Source organism: Manacus vitellinus, unplaced genomic scaffold (assembly GCF_001715985.3).
Source record: "Manacus vitellinus isolate BGI_N305 unplaced genomic scaffold, ASM171598v3 scaffold_29_pilon, whole genome shotgun sequence".
NCBI lineage: Eukaryota > Metazoa > Chordata > Aves > Passeriformes > Pipridae > Manacus > Manacus vitellinus.
The window spans coordinates 6,326,681-6,348,206 of record NW_021940207.1 but is presented as its reverse complement, the minus strand read 5'-3'; the positions used below and the strand labels follow the sequence as shown (position 1 = coordinate 6,348,206).

The window sequence follows — 21,526 nt, the reverse complement described above, 5'->3', positions numbered from 1 at the left end:
TTTTCAAATGTTGAAATCCTTCATTCCATTTGCTGCTTCTGTGTTCAAGATTCTGTATTAGTTGCTGAGATTTAAAAGATTAAAGCAGTTCTGTGATGTTTGCAAATTTTCAGCACAAGAGGTTTCTGCACAGCACCATCAGTTCTTGAGCTTGTTTCTGCTGCCCCTTCTGGTTGCAACATCTTGATACTATAATCCTACTTCCTTATCTGATAGTAAGGCCTCATAAAAAGGTTTTGACTCGTTCTTGGATGTTGGAATCTCTGGCCAAAGTTGTGCAGGACATGTATTGTGATGTGTTGCGTTCTTATTGACTTTCAGTGTAATCAGGTTCTTGTCTGAAGTTTTCATGGTCACCGTTGTGTCCCCATCTTGTTAACAGCTGTCTCATGATGAGCAAAACACTCCAGTTGAAAGTTGAAGAAAATCCTGCTGCTCAGACTCTTTGTGGAGGAAAAGCGTTGCTAATTTCCTGCTTAGGCTTGCTGTCAAGCTCTCCTGGGATAAAAACAAGCTTAAGAAAAAAATATTAGGCAAAACTATTGGGAAAAGAACACTGTTAGGCATTTCTGGCAATTCAGTGCAAAAGAGGAATGAGAGAAAAAGCTTGGGAATTTAGGGCCAGTCTGTAGCACAGAGGTCCTTACAGACTGTGTGTGATACATTCAATGCTGGTACAAGTTTAGTGGTAATCAGTTTGACTTCCAGCCACGGATATTAAGGGCAATAGAACTTGTTCCTTTTTGAGGACTGATTTATTTATCATGTTCATTACTTGATCCATGTGTAGTAAAGCAGTAAAGAGCAAACCAAGAGAGAAGCATGAGTCTTAAAAGGATTTGTCCTGTTTCTTTGTTATATCAAAGACCATGGGAATTATTGAGGAGCAACTAAACTTTTTAGGTGAAAACAACCTTAAAAAATAGTACCTACAGGCAGACCTTTGCTTTAATGATTCTATGAATTCGGTAAATACCCTTGCTTTATTTCATTTGATAATTTTGTAAGAGGAGAAATCTGACTTGGGAGGAGTAGAAGAATGGCCCTTCAAATATTGAGGACTTGATTCTTGTTTCTCTGGGGAAATTTGAAATGCAGATAGCACTTGCTATGGACCTTGGCTTATTCATCAGCATGATAATCTTCTGTTCAGGAAATACATTTCCATATTTCAATCCACCAAACTCACTGAAAATGTCTAGGATTTCAGGGTAGAGGTTCACATTTCTGATTAAAAGCCCTACTGTTCATGTAGGGCACATAGAAGTTTTTCCACGCTATCGATAAAATGTTTTGTGGCAATGACTGAAGCATTAATAATGTAAGGAGTAGTAGCATGAATGAGGAATTTTATCTTAGCATGTCAGGGAGTGTTCATCATCTGTTCCTCAGTATAGAGGAACTCTGTGCCAGCAGGGAAAAATCTCTGCAGTGCCAAACCAGGACTTCAATGGGCTCTATGACAGGCTGCAACAGTGTTCTTTCTTCAGACCGTATTAATGGTTATGACACATAAGTTGTAAAACTCTTCTATCTGTCCATGCTGTTAGCCAAAGTTATTGGGCCTTATTGTTCAGTGTATGGCTTCTTTGTCCCTCAATATGTCAAGTTTCTTTTTTAGCCTGTGGTTGTCTGATGCCATTATACATGTACCAACTGTATTCCTTGTTAGCATTTTGATTAAGGTTCTTCTAGATAGATTTTTATATCTCACTATAGAAGCAGGAAATCAAATGAAGTACACAATGAGCAGTCGAAATGCTGGAGGGGAGGTCTGCTGTTCAGGAGAGGGAGCAGGGAGAGAGAGAGAAACAGATCAGACCAAATAGGTGAGCAAATATAGCACCTTCTGTGGTAAACCTGCATTTTTATTTGCCTTTACATCATACTTGCAGCTCACAGTCTATCCTCTGATAAATGTCTACTGTCCTTTTTGCTATTTGTCACCTGACAGGCTCTGCCATAGAGGAGGAGACATCCCTGTAAATCATCAGGTCCACATTCTTATCATGCACTTACGCATCTCATCTTATTTCCAGTTTTTCACATTCCATAGTACCTTTTTTCCATGCTGTCTTTAAGGTGTAGTGAGTGTTGACTGAAAGGAACTGTCATCTGCAGTGAAGTCCAACTTGTGCATTGAGAAGCTGTTCTGCACAGAATATGTGCAACTAAGAGAGCTGTGTCTTTCCAAGAGTTGAGGACAAGACCTTAGCAGTAATGCTATTAAAATTGCTGTGGTGAAAATCAGTTATTTCCATTTCATGAGTCCAAATACATGAATGTATTCAGAAGTCCCAGACTGAATAGCAGCTGATTTTGTGTACTTGTGCTTGTTCTTCCAAAAGTATATTCAAAAGGTGAATTAAAACTTTTCCTCGATTGAAATAGAAAAAAACCAAAGTACTGGAAAATACCTTATTACTTTATGATGATGATGATGATGAATATTTTTATAGTGATATGTTAATTCTGGAATTAACAATAATTAATAGTTAATTATCTGTAGCACCTTTGACTTCTCCAATTTGTTGTGTGTCAGCATCTGGTTTATAATGAGTACTGATGCCAGCCTCCTCACTTCCAGAAACACAGTCTGAAAATGCAAGCTAGAATATGATAAATAACTGAGCGAAAGCCTAAGGGCAGGATGTGTCCTTGGTGGCAGTTAGATGTTGTTTGAAGAGCTGACTTGAGAAGCCCTGGCAATCACTACTCTCTTGCGAGAGCGAACAGGCCCAGCAGCCCCTGTCTGTGACCATGGTGTGCTTGGCCTTATAGTCAGGAGGGTGTAGTGGATTAGTCCAGACTAAGCTGTTTCCTTGACACATGTCTGCAGCTTCAGATCTAAGACTGACCCATTCTCTTTTTTGAGGAGATTTTGGCTCATCGTTCTGCTTGGTTCCTGGCATTTGGTTCCTTGAAGTACCTTAACCTGGAAGAAAGTCTTTCACTGGTCACTTAAAGGGAATGCTATGATGGGCATCAGAGTTCAACTGCTCTTCACTTCTGCTGGGCTGGGTAGCTGGTGACATTATCCTCATTTAAAAAGGTTGCTAAGTCAGATCTTGAGTTTTCTTCCATCATCTCCTGTATTCCTCCCGCATTGCAGCTGTGCAGGAAGCTGTATCTAGCAAACTGAACTGTGTTTTGGGGGGGTGATGGAGGAGAGGAGTCACAACAGAGGAAAGAAACACATTCCTGAGAGTCCTCATTACAGAGCATGAAGAGTATGGGAGACTGCTCATTTCTAAAAGTTGTCCTCCACCCTGAAGCAGCTGTTCTGGTTTTCTGCATTGCCATGCAGTGTTGGAATATCTTGGGAAGCCACAGATGTTTGACTCATACACTGGAGCCAATTTGATCCTGATTCCCAATGCTGGAGCCTCCTGGCTGAGATCATTGTGACGCAAACCTTGCTCCCAGTTCCCGCTTCACTAAGGAGCAACAGTTTTGTTACATGTCAGGTTTGGCACTGGGTCGTCAGATGTTTCACCACCACTTCCTGTGTTTATAGCTGGAAGTTGTGTCTTGGCTGTGGACATGACATTTACTCAGAATTATGACAGTTTTCTGTGAACTTTACTCCTGACACAGATGTTTCAGAAAGAAATGCACCTTTGTATTCTGTGGCTTCAGAAAGTATTAAGAAAAACAAGGATAGAATTAACATAGCAGAGTTCAGATCAGTTGTTTTCGATGTATTGCTAACCCAGTATGAAAACAATTTTTGTGACTAGGTGGTACATAATTGGATATATGGGTCTGTATTCTGATAGGCTGAGGGCATCCTTTGTTGTTCTTGTGCTTGTAATCCAGTGCTGAATGAATACTGTGAATGTATTTGTATGATAAGAACTTCTGCTAGTTTTTATGTGATGGAAACAGTGAATGTAGCCATTTCTGTGCAAAGAAACATGGATTTGGTTGGAACCCAACAGCTGTTTGATTCATATCCAGCTGTAAGGCCCAGATGTGCCATCCCTCCATTATATGGCAGTGGTGGGAAATAGCCCAGAGGAGCAGCCTGGTGCCTCAGACCTTTGGCATTTCAAAGGTGATCTGCACTGAATCAAGTGGTAGAGGGGCTGTGTGTCTTCCTTCCCTCATGATATCTCTATCTGCTTTTTTTTATACTTCTCTTTTCTTGACCTGCCCCTCATCTTTTCAGTTTTTTGATCTTCTGTTGTTACTTCTTACAGCTGAGCTTATTCTGTCTCAAAATTTTCCTCTTGGAATAGAGCTTTAACTACTGAGCAGATGTGTTGTCTTTATTCTGCCTGTTCTCACTGCCTTTATCTCTCTTCTTCATCTCGAATCTTAGGCTCATTGATTCCTGTGGAGCTGGAACTCTTTGCTAGTTACAGACACTGAAAAAAATAATATTCTTATCAGATCTTGCTGCAGTTCTGTAAACAAGCTAGTTAATCATGCTTTTATGTTAATAACATAAACAAATAAAATTTTGTTGCACTGTGATTATAAACAAACAAATACAAAATTGTGGTCTAAATATTGAGATACTTTTCCTTCCTTTGGTTTGTTGGTTTGTTTTTTTTTTCTCCTTAATGCTTTCTGAAATAAGATTATCTAGAGACTTAGATGGAAATTAATCTTTTATGTAAGAAAATAAAGAAAGTAAAAGAGAAATTAATATTGCCTGAAATCCTTCATGGTCTGAAGCTAGAGAAGAGGAAGAAGCCAAAATGTAACTGCAGGAATGTGCTTAGATATAAAACTTAGGATGTAACTGTGGGAATGGATTTGGATACAAAAACTGGAATGCAACTATGTGCAGTGAAATCTGCAAAAAGCTGGGAATGTCATGCTCAGTGTTTGAAATCTGCAGGCAATTGGCAGTGTTTTTTCAGAACTATGCTAGTAAAAAAACTGTTTTTCATGAGTTTGGGGCCTGATCAAGTCTTTCTTTTTTCTTTTTCTTTTTTTTTTGGTGTGTTCTTGGCTTGTACTCATGTGAACTAGGATGGAATTAGCAAGAGACAGTAAAGCTGTGGTTCTTGTAGTCTCTCCTGAGTGGTGAAGTTGGCTTAAGAAAGTCCTGCTCCAAATTGTACTTCCCTGCCTGTATAACTTTTTCCAGGAAGAGCTGGGTTTTTTTGCACGACTGAAATGTGAACTGTCTGATCCAATTTTCCAAAAAGCATTACAGATAACTTCCTATTACTTATTTTTTTCCCCCCAAGATGGGCCACTGCTGGTAAATAGTGTGGTTCCATGAACAGTTATGCTGGAATGACTGAAAGAGTGAGTGCCCTGTGATGGGCCAAGAAATTAGTTGCCAGATGTTGCCAGAAATTAGTACATTCGGGCTCTCAAGGCAATAGCCCGATGAAGCAACAGCATCCACAGACTGAACAAAATGTCATCCATCCTCAGTCTTCTGTTTTTTCAGGTAGCAGTAAGGAAGGAGGTGTCAAAGGAAACACCAACTCTCAAGCAAAAACAAGTTATGCTTTAGCAGTGCTCCATGAAAGCAGCTTTTACTGGCAGGTAAAATTTGACTGGCCTGGAAGATTCAACCAGTCTAGAGTAGAGGTAAATGATATAGACAAGCATACCATCCAACCTTCCTGCAAGTCAACTGACACGTGGCAAATGCTGTATTTTTTCCTGATCTCACTGCAAGGTCAGTCATGACATAGCTGCAGGTTTGCAGGTTTGAGCCAGGAGAGTCTCCCATAGAGTTACTTAAGAAATTTCACTCAGAATTTCAGTTTCTTTTCTATGTCATTACCTTCAAACTTACTACTGGCTATACAAGAATACAGGAAATCTATTTCCATGTGACAAACATTAGGATTAATAAAATTTGATGTCAAATCTTTATCAATAAACTGTGTCTTATCAGTGATGTAGTTTTTTCTTTTTTTTAATGTCAAATTTTCTGCAATTCTTGTGGTTCTCTAAAATCTATGCTGTTTTGTAGTTGAAATTTAAGTGAAACTATGATGCCAATAAATGAGTTAGATGAATGTGTCCTTGCCTCTTCCCCCAGTCCCAGAGTATTTTTGTGTAAAGTTTTAAAGGAAAACATTTTTTACTCTTGCAGGGCAGCTTTAGAAGAAGTAGAAGGAGATGTGACAGAACTGGAACTGAAACTTGACAAGGTAAACTTTTTAATTCAACAGTGTTTGTTCTTAAAAATGTTAGAAGATGTGTTTAGGTTTTGTTTTAAAGTTCACAGCTGGGAAGTGGCAGAGGCTGACCAAGCACTCAGCTCTTGCAGAGGGAAGGGATCAGGGTCGAGGGCACAGTTGGGGAGACCCGGGCTGGGGTAACAGCGGGAACAGTCGGTGTGGACTCGCTCTGTCCCAGCTGAGGGTGTGCATCTGCAGTGCCCGACCCGGCCCCCTCACACCCCTGGGGCTCAGCCCCCCTGGGAGCTCTGTGCAAACTCATTCAGCTTTCACAGGCAAACTTTCTCAGGTTTCACCTGAGATAAAAGCCAGGGCTTGGCAATCGCTGCAGCCAGAGCCTGTTTTATGACAACTGCACACTGTGGGGACATCTGGATACTCTTTGTTTTAAGTCCATGCCTTCTCTCTTTGGTAATCTGAGGCACAGTCACAGCAGGCCAGGTTTATATACATATATATATATGTGTGTATATATATATATATATCCTTCACTGCTGTCTGGAGGACTTAAGTACCGTAAAATTCATCCTGCTTTTTGTCATGCTTTGTGCACGTGTATGAAAAGTTATGCATAGCATCTTTTCAGCACCTTACAGTCCATTTGTTGCTTTCCTCACCTTTGGAGGCTTTTGTTCTTTCTGTGCCAGTATTTTGAAAGTGGCTTATTTTTGGGTTTCATCTGTATAAAATCTTCTTTCCTTTGCGTTTTATGCTAAACATTTAAAGTTATTTTTGTCTGTATTTTCACATGGCAGGCAGATGTCATTTGCTCATCTCCTTAGCTACCTTTTGAATACATACTTTTATTCCTGCAGCTGTGAGTTGGCTGCAGAAAGCTAGAGAGAAAGTTGGTGTTCTTGTTTACTTCTTGTAGTAATATTTCTAGTTTTTGTAGTTAATAATCTAACCATTTGCTCTTTCAAAATAAACTCAAGAAACTTAATTTTGGTTTGGTGTGAATCTTGGTGAAACTGATGGGTATAAGAGACATTTTTACTGTAGAGATGCTGAATCTGTTTTGGTAGGTCAAACTGGAAGTATTTAAGGGATCCGAAAAATCTTGGAAACTTGACTTTTCCAGGAGTCTGAAGGATCTGAAAAATCTATTTTGGAAGTTTAACTTTTCCATCAGTCTAAAAGGGTCATTTCTGGGGACAAGAATTTTTAAATTCCCTAAGAGGCATTATTCAGGGCCTTGTAGTACAACACTGAAGTTGAAAGCCAAGCTTCTTTTGTGAGCTGAATTAACTATGGCCTGAGGTTAATGATTTGTCTAGGCAAGGTTGGTAACTTTTTCTACTGAGTTATTCACACTAAACTGGGTTCTATTGTCCCAGAATTGTGACTTTGGGCTACATTGTCTGCAGTTTTCTTCTCTCTGGAAGAAAGGACACTGAGTCCAGGCTTGTGAACAGAAGTGAAGGAAAAAGGTTCATGTTGGTAGTGATTTTTCTGTCTGTTGTTCAAACCATTCATCAGAATGTGGGAGATCATGCTCAGCTTTCTACTTTTCCTTGGAGGATCTGAGTCAAAAATTACTGGGTAAATAAGGCAGGAGGGACACTTGGGTGATTTCTTTGCCCCAGCATAGGATCAAGTACTTCTGTGTTGCTTTTCATAAAAATTTGTCTGACATCCTTGAAAAATCTTTCAGAGGTGAATGTTCAATCTTCTGATTTTATTCTCAGTTTGGTTTGGGATGGGGGAATCAATTATAACATGCCCTTTCTCAAGAGAGCTCCTTGGCAATCGGACTAACCATTCTTTCTTTCATTAATGGCCCAGTGCATGAATGGTTCAAAAAGTGGGCAAACATCCATCACAAGGTACTGAGGACCTTCCTGTCAGACTGTGCAGTACCATGAGGGCTGTGGTGCTGCCCGAAGCAATGAATGGTGGGGATGGAAACCCATCAGAGACTTGTCTGTTGTATGAGTGAAAACATGAATTCACCTTCTGAGGTGTAACCATTTCTCTTCAGCTGTGCTTTGTGCACAGAGCCCTTTGCTTTCCTGTGCCTGTGTTCCGAGTGGCTCAAGATGAAACAACGGGTGTGGGTTTCTTTTTTGTTTGGTTGGTTGGTTTTGACTTGGAAACCACAAAACCCTTGTATTTGCTTGGGTTCCAAACAGTAATTTTTCAGTTGCTATGGTTTTTGCCCCCATTTCTCTCTTGAAATATGTGCAAAATCTTAGTTAACAATAAAACAAATAAAAAATAAATGAAAGAATGTATAAAGAGTGGTGACCTTACTAATGGCATATCAGTTGACCTAGAGTAGTATTTTTATAGCTGTCACTATACAGTAGAAAGCTTTTCTTAAAATCCAGGTCTCTGTACACTTAGCAGTAAACTTTTCAAATCTGTATTTCAAAGCCTTAATTAAACTCAGTGTGTTCATGTTTATAAGATAGTGTAAAAAACAAACAAAAAAAAAAGCCTTCTGCTTTCTCCTTTTTTCCCTCAATTTAGCTGGTGAAGCTTTGTATTGCAATGATTGATACTGGGAAAGCATTTTGTACAGCCAATAAGCAGTTCATGAATGGAATTCGAGACCTTGCACAATATTCCTTTAAAGATGCATTGGTTGAGGTAAGTTCCTTAAGAATCGAAAAGGAAGGGAGAGAAACAAACTTAAAAGGGTAAAATGTAACAGTTGGCAACAGAAGTAGTTGAAGTTTATACCTTTTTTCTCCTTTTTCTTTGAGATGTCTTTAAGAGTGAGGTTTTTTGCCTGTGGTGCACTGCAAGTGTCTGTGTTTAGTTTCACCTCTAACCTGCAGTGGAAGGGGTTTTCCAAATTCCAGAAAATAGGTATTAGATTAGTGTGTGTACTAGTGATTGCAACACATTAACCAGTTTTTTTGAGTAAGAGTTCTAAATGTGAAAAATATTAAGTAGTGCAGTATTAAATATTGTAAATTAATGTGTTGGATTGTGTGAGCTTCCCATAGTATTTACTCAACTTTAATTTTTCCTACTTTGCTTCAGTTGGGTATTTTATGTATGGGTAGCAGTAACATTTTTGTTGCTTGTAGCTGTGATAAATTTACTTGATATTACTCCCATGGTCTCCTAGCATAATGATTTTAGTGTAATAATCATGCTATAAGGCAAATGGATTTCTATGTCATTTACTGAAAAGCTGTAAACCTCTGAAATGTTGCTTTTGTGCTGTGTGTTTCGTAGGGCTTAATTTAAACCACTTTGATTTTCTCTTTGCAGAACAGTTTGACAAAGTTCTCTGATACATTACAGGAAATGATCAATTATCACAATGTGAGTATTTCTAGCTGAAAAGGTTTTCTTGTTGATAGTGTTTGCAAAGTCATGGTTTAAGTGGTATTAAATATCTCTCATTTCATACTTGTAAATATTTTATTAATGTTTTGTCTACCAAGTATTTATAATTATCTCTTTCTCTGCAGATTTTTATCTTGGTTTATTTTTCATTTGCAGTTTGTAAGCATTGCTAAAACCCAATGTTTTAAGACAGTAAGTCCTGGATAGTTTCATCTTTTTAAATCAAACTGATGGGTAGCAGTTAAAAACTAAGAGCATATTCCTTTGCTCGTCTGAAATAATGATTACTTTTCCCATATTTTTCTACTTTTTTTCCCCTATCCTTTGTAATGCACGAAATGAAGCCTCTCTTATTTGCATATAGTTTTGTTTTTGGAAGTATGACAGATTTAGACAAGCGTAGAGAAAGTAGAAAATGCTAGGACTTAAGACTAATAGTGATTTTTAGCACGTCAGAGTTCATCAGCAAGTCCAGTTTTGCCTGGATTGAAAACTAGTTTGTTTGTTTTACTCTAAAGAGTTGTATCCTGAAAGCCAAAGGCATGTATTCGTTCTTCTATTTTCTTCCTCTTCCTTCACTGCTTTGGTAAAATTTGGCACAGCACAACTCTGCCTTTTGGGCAGTTTGAAGGCAGAAAGCAAAGAACAAGGAATATTAAAAGAAGATTCCTTTGTAGATCTGAGTAGGACCAGTCTGAGTTCTGTCCTGTTTCTCTTCCCTCCATGCCCTTGCTGTGCTCAGGCATAGTGAGTAGAACAGTGGCTTTTACCAAAGAGTACAAACATCAGTAGTGAGGCACATTGTGGGGTTCTGATGTAATGCTTTACCAGACATGCTGTGGTCCTGCAGGGCTTCCTGACTCGGAGTGTCACTCTGTTGTTGACCAAGTTGAAGAGGTAGGAGATGCTCCCACTGAGATCTGAATGACTGTCAGTTTTTTCATATGAGGTTTTGCTACAAATAAGTTCAGGAACCAGCCTAATGCAGCATCTTCACTGAGTCAGCAGTGGGGGAGTAGCTTTGACAGCTTATGGCCAACAGTGGCTTTCTTAAACTTGGAGTGTATGAAAGGTGGTGTGTTAGAAAGGCTGTAAATCCAGTCAGACTGTGGTCTGGGCACTTCTTTCTGTTCTTTTTGGGGAAAAGATGTTTATGTATTTTTCTGCCTAGCACATTTTTTCTCTTCATTACTGTAAGCAGAATTGCAAGGCTCATATTTCTGGGAGTCCTCTAATCATTTGAGTTCCCATCTGGTTATACTCTTTTGTTATTGATCTTGATTGGTGCACTCCTCAGGCACTGGCAAGCTTAAATGTCAGCAGTGGGAGTATCCCAGCATGACTTCTAGCTTGTCAAGAAGTTCTTTATCTATTCTAGTTGTCTGTTTTTCTGGTTTCCCAAAGTGGGAGTACAAACAAGATCTTCTGCGTGTCACTGGTAGATATAGGACAGTTCTGACTGGAGGGGGCCTCAGGAGTTGTATGGTTCAACTTCCAGCCGAAATCAGGGTCATCTGAGGCTGGAGCAGGTTGCTGAGGCTTTTATCCCACTTGGTCTTGAAGACCTCCAAACACAGAGACTGGATGGAAGATACAGTACCACTGTAAATGGGTGACTTAAACTCAATCATGTTTTCCCTCTTTCAGCGTTTCTAGGAAAAAAAAGACAAGCTGGTAAAGATTTTGCTGTTTGTACTTGGCATTGCATAGCTTCTCATTTCCAAAGTCTGTGAAGAGAAACTAAGACTGAGAACATTTAAAACATTGTTTGACCTGAAACTGAGTTCTTGACTTGCTCTTTCAATAGAATTATTTAATGCTTCAAGATCTTTACCTTTTGTAAGAGATTCTGTTCAACTGGGCCAACTGCTGCTTCCTTATGTTCTTTCACCTCTTTATTTTTGTGATGGTGCCTTGCCTATTTTTGTAATGCAGAATGGGAGGTGTAGAGGGGGTGGAAATTGAGACATCATTTGCTGTCTGCACATTAAGAAGTGACAAAAGGATTTGTTCAGTAGCCATTGACCTGTCCTGTTCCATCCTAAAACTCAGAGGGCAGATGGGAGGTTGAAGGGATGTGTTTTTTCATTCCCCTGTTAGAATTTCTGGGGTCATAAGAGAATATTCAAGTTCTCTCACATTCAGGTGTGCTTTGGCCTTGAAAAATTAACAATTTCCTTTTAGCAGTTCAATAGTGGGTGTTTTTTAAAAAAATGTATTATGTAAAGGAGATGGTGGTAATTACTCATGAATGTTACATTTTCACCATTAATTTCGGTCTGTGGGGTTTTTTTGCCAGAAGTTAAGGGCATGTTCTTTCTATGGTTTCATTTGTCTCTTAATTGTTGATAAATTCTGAAAGTGTAAGAAGCAAAAGAGTTGTTACTTAACATTCAAAGCTGTTTCTTCAAGACTATTACTGTACAAGTAACATAATAAACTTATTCTTTGGAAGTAGGTATGTCTCATATTGTCAGGATGAGAGAATAGGATGCCAGGAGCTCTTATCTCCCCTTATAACCATAGTCTTTAAGAAAAGACCAGCAAAAGGTGTTCAGTTTATTTTCCTTATTTTCTTCTTTATATTTTATTTATTTCAAAAGTACTCTGAAGGGGTGGTGTTATATTTTGGTATTAGAGACACCAATATTGATTTAATAATAATTCATTTAGTTCTGCATAATTACCATTTATATATCTAAAATCAGAAAGTATGAATACCTCTAAGTTACTGACCTACATAATAATGCTTTTCTTTCAGATTCTCTTTGACCAAATCCAAAGATCAATTAAAACACAGCTTCAGACTTTTGTTAAAGAGTAAGTTCATTTGCACTTGTAATGGGAAAACTATATGTAAAATAGAATTTAAAAACATTTGCTTTGAGTGGGTTGGTGAAAACATCCTTCCTGCAAATATCCAGCCATAAATTGAGAAGTTTGTAGTAAAGTTGTCAGATATCACCCCAGATCACTGAGGCTCTAGATCCAGCTGCAGAAATATTGAAATAGTATGAATTACTGATCTTAAGTACTTGTTGTAATTGTCTGAGCTTGGGGGGAAAAAGTACTGGCCAAAGCTTGTCTCCAGTAAGCACGAGATGTGTTTCTTTACTTGTCAGTTTTGTCCTTTCCTCAGAAAAGACTAAGAAGCTTCTGTTACAATTTGTGAGTTCCCATTTGACCCAAGCATGTATTGAAGAATATGAAAACAGAGAGGCCACCTAAGGCAGTTGTGAACATGGTCTGTCTAATGTAGCTTTAAACACTTTTTCATGCTTTGGAATTAATTTGTTATCCACCTTTCCTTTTTCTTTAGAGATATTAGGAAATTTAAAGATGCAAAGAAACAGTTTGAAAAAGTGAGTGAAGAAAAAGAGAATGCTCTGGTGAAAAATGCCCAAGTTCAAAGAAATAAGCAGCACGAAGTAGAGGAAGCAACCAATATTTTGACTGCAACTCGGAAGTGTTTCCGACACATAGCTCTGGATTATGTTCTTCAGGTAAGTGCAGCAATTAAAGCTACTTTTCAAAACCATTTGTTACATATTGTTAGAGATGTGTCCTTTAGAAGTTCCTGTTGCAAGCTTCTTGGAAGCTGTGCAGAGAGTGAAAAAGGGAGAACTTCATCTGCAAGTAACTTATTTTTTTAATAAAATCTAGAGAACATTAATTTACTTGATGCATTCTTATTGCTTGGTTCTTCAGTATTCAGTGCTCTTACTGTAATGGCACAGTTTAATTTTCAAGTTGAACATTAGCTTTGAAAAAATCCCAATATTTACCTGACATTCACCTAAATGTTTCATGAGTTGATTATGCTGTAATTCCTAATATATATGAAGTAAAACCTTTAACCTAGCCTAGGAAATACAAGTTACCTGAATAATTCTGATATAGGATGTTGGCTATTTCAGCTGTTAGCTTTGGTTTTTATTTAACAAACCCAAGTTGTTTAGATGCCTGAGAATCTGGCATTTTGCCATATGGGAGGGCAAGAACTTAGAACTGTCCTTTTACTTTTTAGTGCAGGTCTCCCATAGAGTGTTGAGAAGTATTCTTTGTCATACTGCTTTGAATCCTGTAATACAGTAATAAATTTTCTTTTGATAATTAAAATTCATCTGTTTCATACTTGCACACAGCTACAGCAAAACAGAATTATTGCAACTCAGATGGTACGAGAGGTTGAGGGCTCCTAAATGGGCCTGAGGTTCTCCTATAACCAAACACAGAACAACCCTTTACAGTTAAATTGATTCTATGTTAGACATTATCATCTTGATTTGTGACAGTCCAGTCAGTTATTTAAAGCTTAATTAACTGTTCTATAGCTTGCATTATTACCTGTAAAGTGAAGTGGAACTGATCAGCCCGGGCACATGCACAGATATGATGGTCTGTGGTCAATCTGAACCTGAACTCCTGTCTTTTTTGCACTGAGAACAAAGATAATTTTGGTGTTTAAAAAGTCATGTAAATTATGTACCAATGGAATATTTGTGCTAACTAGTGTGATGCACTAAATGGTGGGGGGGGAGCTGGCAGTCATTACTGTAGTAGGCCAGTTTCTTGTGTGTACATGGAACTGCATTGTCTCCTGCAATTTGTGTGTTCAAAGTATGAGCAGTTCCTGGGATAAAGATGCATTTAAAGTTACAGGGAAGAGTTTCAGCATCTCTTAATTAATGTGGGCAAAAATGAATTCAGCTTTGGAAATTCTTTCTACTTGGGTGGCTCTTCTGAAAAAGTGGTTTCACAACTATGATCTCCTTGGAGCTAGATTGGCTTTAAATTGTAATTCAAAACCTTTTATTTTATTTTAATTTTTTTGCCTCATAAGTTGAGGGGTTATTCTATACAAACAAATCTTAATTATTTTTGCTGCAGAAGGTTTTCTAAAATACTGACCACTTAAGTAGAGAAGTGCAATCTGGTTTTGATTATATCTTCAGTAAGTTTATTTCTTTTGCTGGAATTTTAAACTGACATAGAGGTGTTAAATTACAAAATCATGCATGTTTCTGCTAAGCTGGGCTTTTCAAGTAAAGTCTGTAGTTCTGGATGTCAGCCTTTAAAGATTAGGGAACAAAGAAGATAGAGGAACTGGATGAATGGGAAAAATCAGGTGGTTTTTTTTTTCTATGGAATGTGAAATCTTTAAGTTCTAGGGCAACACCGCTGGTCAGTGACTTCAGATAGCTTAAAAGCACAAATATACCTGGAAAGTTACTTATTGAAGCTGTTATGATCATGCTTGTTTCTGAGACTGGGACAGTATCCCACTTTTGGGACACTTAAACACTGTCAGTCTGAGGGGAAAAAATAACCATGCCCCCATCCTTTCCTCTCCCCTGGCAGCAGACAGCAGTGGTGCTGAGTGCAGCTTCTTTAGGAAGTTGGTGGACTGGCTGAGCTCACACTGTCAGAAAGGCTGTTTGAAACATCTTGAGTTCAATCTCTTGGAAATGGGTACCTGTTTTCCTGGCTTGAAAGGCGTATTATATTACTTCTAGCCAGCACGTGGTGTCCTGTATTCTCCCTTCCAGTGTAAGAAAATGGTGACTATCACTGTGAAATTCGAGCTTTGCAAGTGTTCTCTGGTTGCATCATTTTGATATCGTGGCAGAACTAGAATGCATCTTCTTTTAAAAGTGCTTTGTGAAGTCTGATGTTATCTTCTTCCAATGTTTTAAGCTTTGATATGATTATTTGGAAGTAATTTGAAGTTTACTTATGTGGGGAAAAATTGCAAAAATAGAATAAAATAAGTTGCTTGTTTGCTCTTTTTTTCTAGATCAATGTTCTTCAATCTAAAAGGAGAGCAGAAATCTTAAAATCGGTAAGATGCACTTTATGTTCTACATAGAAAATATTTACACACATCTAAAATTAAAAATGTGACCATAAAGCAATATGTTAAAAACTTGATCCTTTTACTCATCAAAGCATTATTGGTACATTTAGCAATTTGGTGACAGTCATTTTGACCATTACCATGACTGGGTGTACATGTTTAACTGCTTTTGACAGTCCTTTTGGTTCAGATTTGAACACTTTTTTAGATTTTTCACTGCTGGGTTTCACGGTTAAAGTGAAACTTTGCCAAGAATTCTGCTGTTTAGGTCTGGTACATTACTTCATAAATGATAAGTACTACTTATAATCTATTACTACTGTTCTAAAAGGTATTCAACTCTTTCTAAGAAGAGGATAATTTTTAATATAAATAGTACGGTATCTGCTAAATTAATAAACAGCTATATCTGCATGCCAATTTTCTTCTGATTGTATTCCCTTTTCTGTTTCACATTATCTCTGTAAAAAGTTTATTGAGGTAGGGACTGACAAACTAAATGGTGCTTTTCTATCAAATGTCTAAAGTTGCCCTCCCATAATTTTTTTAATTCCTTTAAACAGGAGATAATAAAATTGACATGAATTAGAAGTAATTTTCTGCCCATAAGTAGATTTCTTTTGTTTTGCTCATGGGGTTAATCCCATCAACTGATTTCTGAGATTTTTGGCCTGGTTCTTTGCTGCCTTTACCTTTCACATTTATTTTACAACACTGGAAGCTCTATGAGGTATTGCTGTAAAACTATCAGGACACAAGAGCAGAAATTAAACATGGAATTGTATTTTATGTTGGTTTCATGTGGATTACTTAAGTGATGTGTTTACATGATATCTGATATATTTTTTTAAAAGAATAAATATTTACTTTTCCCTTCTAGATGCTATCATTTATGTATGCACATCTGGCTTTTTTCCATCAAGGCTATGATCTGTTTAGTGAACTTGAGCCCTATATGAAAGATCTTGGTGCACAGGTAACAAATTATTTTAAAAGTTCATAACTATATGCTGGAATGGATGAAAACCTGATATATGCCTATGTATCAGGTACATCATAGATTTATTCAACAAAAGGGGAACTGTGGTATGATAAAGGCAAAGCATAAAAACATACTGTAAATGGCTTGAATGAAACCAGTTACAAACTGAAAGTTGTCCATTTACTAAAATTAATACTGCCTTTAGGATTTACATACTTAAAAATAGCCAGGAGTGCTCTTTGAAGTACCCTGTGGTATCCAGGACACTGAGGTATTTCTTTTTTTTAATTTTTGTATATGACCCATGTTATAAATATATTTAATAATAAAAAGTAGGTTAGGTTTTCCTTCCACTCGTGTGCTTTATTTACTGTATAAATTATGTGGTGTGCATAATTAAACTTTGATGTGTGCAAAAATAACTTCAGTGTTAGCAACTTAGACCATAAAATGGAAGTCTGATTTTAATAAGTGGTGCAAAATTGAGTTCCTACATGGAATCCTTCTTGCCCACTTTTGTTGTTTACTTTTAAGAACAGGCAATTGCAGCTTCTGGGTTTTCAGTGAGGGACTCATGAGAAGGTTAGATGGACCACTGCCAGCTGCACACAAGAGACATTGAAAATGGTTATAAACATAGATTACAACATATGAGATTCGAATGTATGTCTGTGGTACAGGAAGAAGACTCAGCAGTGTCTTGACTTGTTTTCAGTGCAAGTTAAATGGGCCTGAAAATCCTCTTACAACACTTTTTATTTGCCTACATCTGAGGACTTGTAACAAGTGCTCTGATAGAAACTCCTTTATTGCCACTTCCCAACCAGATACACCATGCTGCCAACCCAAATTCTAAGTGTCTCTCCAGGTACAAAAGCAAGTAAATGACAGCAAACATTTTTTTACATTTATCTTGAGTAGATGTGTCCCTGAATGTCTAAGAAATTACATTGTTCTGATCTGGTTATTGCTGCCACCACACTGTTGTCCTCTGTACCCCTCAACCTGCTTCTGTGTCTGTGCAGTGAAGCAAATTGGGAACTGTAGAAAATAACTCCCAGCAATCCAATGTCTGAATAGTTATTTTTCTGCGAGACAAGTCCCCAGTCGGGTTACTGTGGGTCTTGACTCCTTGTAGAAGAAACACATCAGTGTTTGCCATAATAGTGGCACCTGAACAGTTCAGGTGCATGTTACCCTTCCTTAGTTGTGCCCTTTATTCTTTCACATCCTTCTGGTTTGGGTTGTAATTGTTGAACTGGGGTGTTTTGGTAACATAAAATGTGTGTCCTGTACCTCTGTGGAAGAGGGGATGGGGAAAGGAAACAAACCTATGGAGTTGGTAGTGGTTTGTGCTGCTGACCAGGCTTCAGTTTTTCCATTTCATTGACATGATTGGAACAAGAAAACACAAGGTTATTTCTGAATGTCTGGTCATGCTTTTGCTTGCTCTGGTAAGGAGCACTGTGTAACATTGATTTTGGTGCTGGTATCATAGCAACTGAAGGAGTTAAATTTAGCAAATCTGAAGCTGAGAATGTTTTAAATACATTGCAATTAGAGCAGGATAGACTGAAGACCCTGAAGTTGTACAATTGTTCTTTTGTGGCAGACCTTGGCATTTAAGTAACGGATATTTTTCATGACAGAAGCAGGCTTGTAAATAACTGTTGAAAGTTTAACAGTTAATGGCTTTGCAGTTTATACTGGTTGAAGCTTCTGTCTCTAACAAAGTGTGTGTGACATAATTGGGATTTGCTGGATTTTTGTGACAACACTGTTAGATTCCTTCTGTTGGTGAGTGAGTTTTCTTTCCCAGGTAAACTTCATATATGATCTTAATTACAAGGTTTAACAGCACCTGAAATAAAATTTAAGTGTTCTTGAATAGTGTAGTTATAATTTTTGAATTCTTTTTCTTTATATTTTCAAATAACTGTTTTACATGATGGAGTAGGATTGAGCAGTTTTGCTTTCTGGTCGGGGTAGGATCCCCTGTGAATCAGATCCTTGTAGGGGAATCTTCAATGACACAGAAGAGTAATATGAGCTTTTGCATGGAAATTATGGAATTTGGCACTTTTCATGTGAAATATGGTTATCTTAAAAAGAAAATGTAATTGAATTTTCTTTGAGATGACTATTCAAAAAGCTAAACATTTTAGTCTGACTTAATTCTCTACAGAATACCACCTACAGCACTATGTTTATAAAAATACATTTGCCAGTAAATGCAGTAGTTTGAAAAACCTAATTTTTTGAGAAATACCCAGTAATGGTATAATGACTGGGATTTTGGTAGTTATTTTTAGTTATGTGATATGCTACAGCCTTTGATAGTTGTATGCTGTTAGTCTCTTTTAAGACAGTTGGTATGCTGCTCACCTGAGTGAAAAGGAAGGAATTCTGATTTGAGCTTTCGAACAGGAATGATGCAATGCTGTCTTTATAGTAAAAAAATAACTTTATTTTTATAGTATAACTTTGTACTTTATAGTAAAAAAATGATGGAATGAGCTGCTGTTAAAACTTTGCTTTGGCACTTATGCTGTGGTAAATATATCCTTTAAGATAAATGAGAGGTAATTGCCCTACTCTGAATGTGGCTGTCTTTTGTTTCATCTAGCGGGGTAGAAGGAGGAATTTCTGGGGGGCCATGTGCAGATTCCTGAATCTGAAGTTTTAACAAGAAACTGGATTCCTATGAAGTTTTGAACAGCCTTTAGATCAGTTCTCATCTTTATTCCCAAGGGTTCTTGGTGCAAAATAGTCTTTGAGAACAATGGCATCCCAGCCTCTGTTTTAGAGGCTCTTGTGTCATTTTTAAGTCCTATAGCTACATAAATGTGACATCTGAATACTTCAGTCTTCAGTGCGTTCATGTTCACAAATACCTGTAAGGTGTGAAAGTGCTGGTGTGGCCTTTTGAGCCAGAGAGGAAGACAGGGAGAGAGGAGTTAAGGAAGGTAACAGTGTGGAATTGGATCCAGATGTCCCAGCTATCCGGTGGCTCCATAATTGTTGGGGATTGTCTAGCACAAGGGTGTAAGAGCCTGTTACTGTCACTTCTTTTCTCATTTATGTCATGTCAGGCAGGGGAAATAAAACACTGGGGAAATGGCCAGGGTTGGCAGGGCTTGTCACTTGTGGTTCTGAGAGTGGGTGGAGGCAATCCTATTTGTGTGTGGATTAGAGGTTCTGTTAGTCACACTGTGCCTTCCGCCACGTGACTGACTTAGCTGGAAAGCTGGTGCTGCTCCCTGTTCCTGGTCTTCTCGTTCTAGGCCTGGAGCAGAGCCAGGTCTGTCTCACAGATGGAAAGCTGCAGGCTGTGCACTGTGCTCAGCATTGCATTGGCATGGTTAGTCAGTGAGATGCTGGGACTGGGTTAGTGACAGGCTTGTGTTACAGGCTGGAGAAAGGAGTTCATCAGATTCCTGTCGCGTAAGTACCAAGCTGACTGGTCTTTCAGGCAACATCTGCCTGTCCACTGCATTTCTTATTTAAACATGAAAGTCTGTAAAAAACAAACAAGCATAAAACAAAAACAAAAGAAGCAAACCCACTAAACAAAAACAACAACAACAAGACCCCCAACCAAACAAAAAAAACACAGAAACCCCCAACCAAACATACGTTCTCATACAGGATATTTGGTTCTGTAAAATTTCCTGTGTTTTTTGGTTTGGTTTTGTTTTCTGGTTTTATAAGGAAAAGGTTTATGTGGTAGTGCTAGAGAAATGCTTGCAGCAAGTTTTAGGGCTTTTTTATTATCACTGTAAGGATGCCAGCTTAAATACTGTGACAGTCTCTCCTCTTTTCAAAATCATATTGTTGTTATTTCTGAAACTAGAAACAATTTGAATGCCTTTACCTAAGATTTCAAGGAATCTTGCTCAAACACTGTTGGTGACCTGATCAAAACTATCTATGCAAAAGCCTGGTTGAGGCAGTTCCCCTGCTTTGTGGAGGGAAAAATCCTTGTCATTTGCTCCTTGTAGTCTCTGCTGCTCCTGCCAGTGCTGCTGCAAAGGCCAGCAGGAGCAGCTAAAGCCTGAGTCATCCCCCTCGGAGGCTGAGCACCAATGCGGTGCAGAGTTGCTGTGCTTGGCACCATGCTGTTCTTTGAAACATTCCCTCTAGTGCCTACAAGAAATGTACACCTCTGTAGAGGTTAATTCAGGATGGTAGTGCAGTGCTTTAAACGAGGCTTCAGTGGTTATACAAGGTAAACACTTTGTGACAAAGAAGTAATTATACTATGCAAATAAAATAAAAGTCGTGCAGTGTCTAGACATAATGTGTTCTCTTTTTTTTTTTTGTCAGCATTATGAAATCTACTGAGCTAAATTTCTCGTGATATCTAAAGATCCAATTTTCTGTTTCTCTTTACAGCTGGATCAGTTGGCTGTAGATGCTGCAAAGGAGAAGAGAGATATGGAGCAAAAGCACTCCACTATTCAACAAAAGGTACTTGAGAGAATATAAAAGGCAGGCTGCACACACATTTTTGTATCTGTAGCATCTCTTCCCAGCAGTTTGCATCTCTGCATCAGAACAGTGAGGGATGGTATCTTTTAGTGCAGAGAGACAGATTTACACATCAGTAAGCACAGGGTCAGATTGGAGATATTAATTTTGTTTTACAGAACCAAATATTATGTTTTTACTGAAACATGAATAGAACAGTATAATTTATTCAAATGCTGGGATTCTAACATTTCAGTTACCTCTTGGATTCAATGCAGTTGTACAAGTTGCTGTGATTCCCTGCTGTGTGTCTGTAGAAGAGGGGTGTGTGCTGCACAGCCCTACAGTCACACACATACACAGCACTTTGGGCTGTGCCAAATATGAGTGCAGCACTTTGAGATGGTGTGGCAGCTGCTGTCGCATATAAAGAGCAAAAGTGAACTTTTGGAAAGGCTGTGTAATGCATGGGTTTAACTGTACACAAATATGAAAGTGATAACATTGGATTCCTGCTTTGGGAAGATTTTTATGTGCAATAATTTTCTTCCTTTTGCTTGTTGAGAAAAACGTAGATAGTTTATGTTGAGGGGGGAAATGACTTCTGTTGTTTGGATGTTTCAGAAGCTCTAGGTCAGTATTGGTTTTGCAGGTATAATACTAGAAGTTAAAAATATTTCCACTGAACTCTGGTAGTGAGCTGCAGGTACTTTTGAAAGGGATTAGATACCAGTTTAAAGGAATGCTACACTTCTT

At 38.1% G+C, this 21,526-nt stretch overlaps 1 protein-coding gene across 6 annotated transcripts in view; it reads left to right on the top strand.

Annotated features, from left to right (window-relative positions):
* The window catches only part of ACAP2 (ArfGAP with coiled-coil, ankyrin repeat and PH domains 2), a 63,607-nt gene that overhangs the window by 10,170 nt on the left and 31,911 nt on the right, over positions 1-21,526 (top strand). For 5 of the 6 annotated variants that reach the window (XM_029960755.1, XM_029960753.1, XM_029960754.1 and 2 more), the window contains exons 1-9: positions 5,411-5,511; positions 6,071-6,128; positions 8,631-8,750; positions 9,384-9,437; positions 12,223-12,281; positions 12,781-12,964; positions 15,259-15,303; positions 16,199-16,294; positions 20,696-20,770. In XM_029960755.1, the coding sequence (XP_029816615.1) occupies positions 5,489-5,511; positions 6,071-6,128; positions 8,631-8,750; positions 9,384-9,437; positions 12,223-12,281; positions 12,781-12,964; positions 15,259-15,303; positions 16,199-16,294; positions 20,696-20,770 (714 nt within the window). In that variant the 5' untranslated portion in view covers positions 5,411-5,488. Of the gene's footprint in view, positions 1-5,410; positions 5,512-6,070; positions 6,129-8,630; positions 8,751-9,383; positions 9,438-12,222; positions 12,282-12,780; positions 12,965-15,258; positions 15,304-16,198; positions 16,295-20,695; positions 20,771-21,526 lie in introns of those variants that run through there. The other variant, XM_018074960.3, reaches the window with a different exon arrangement.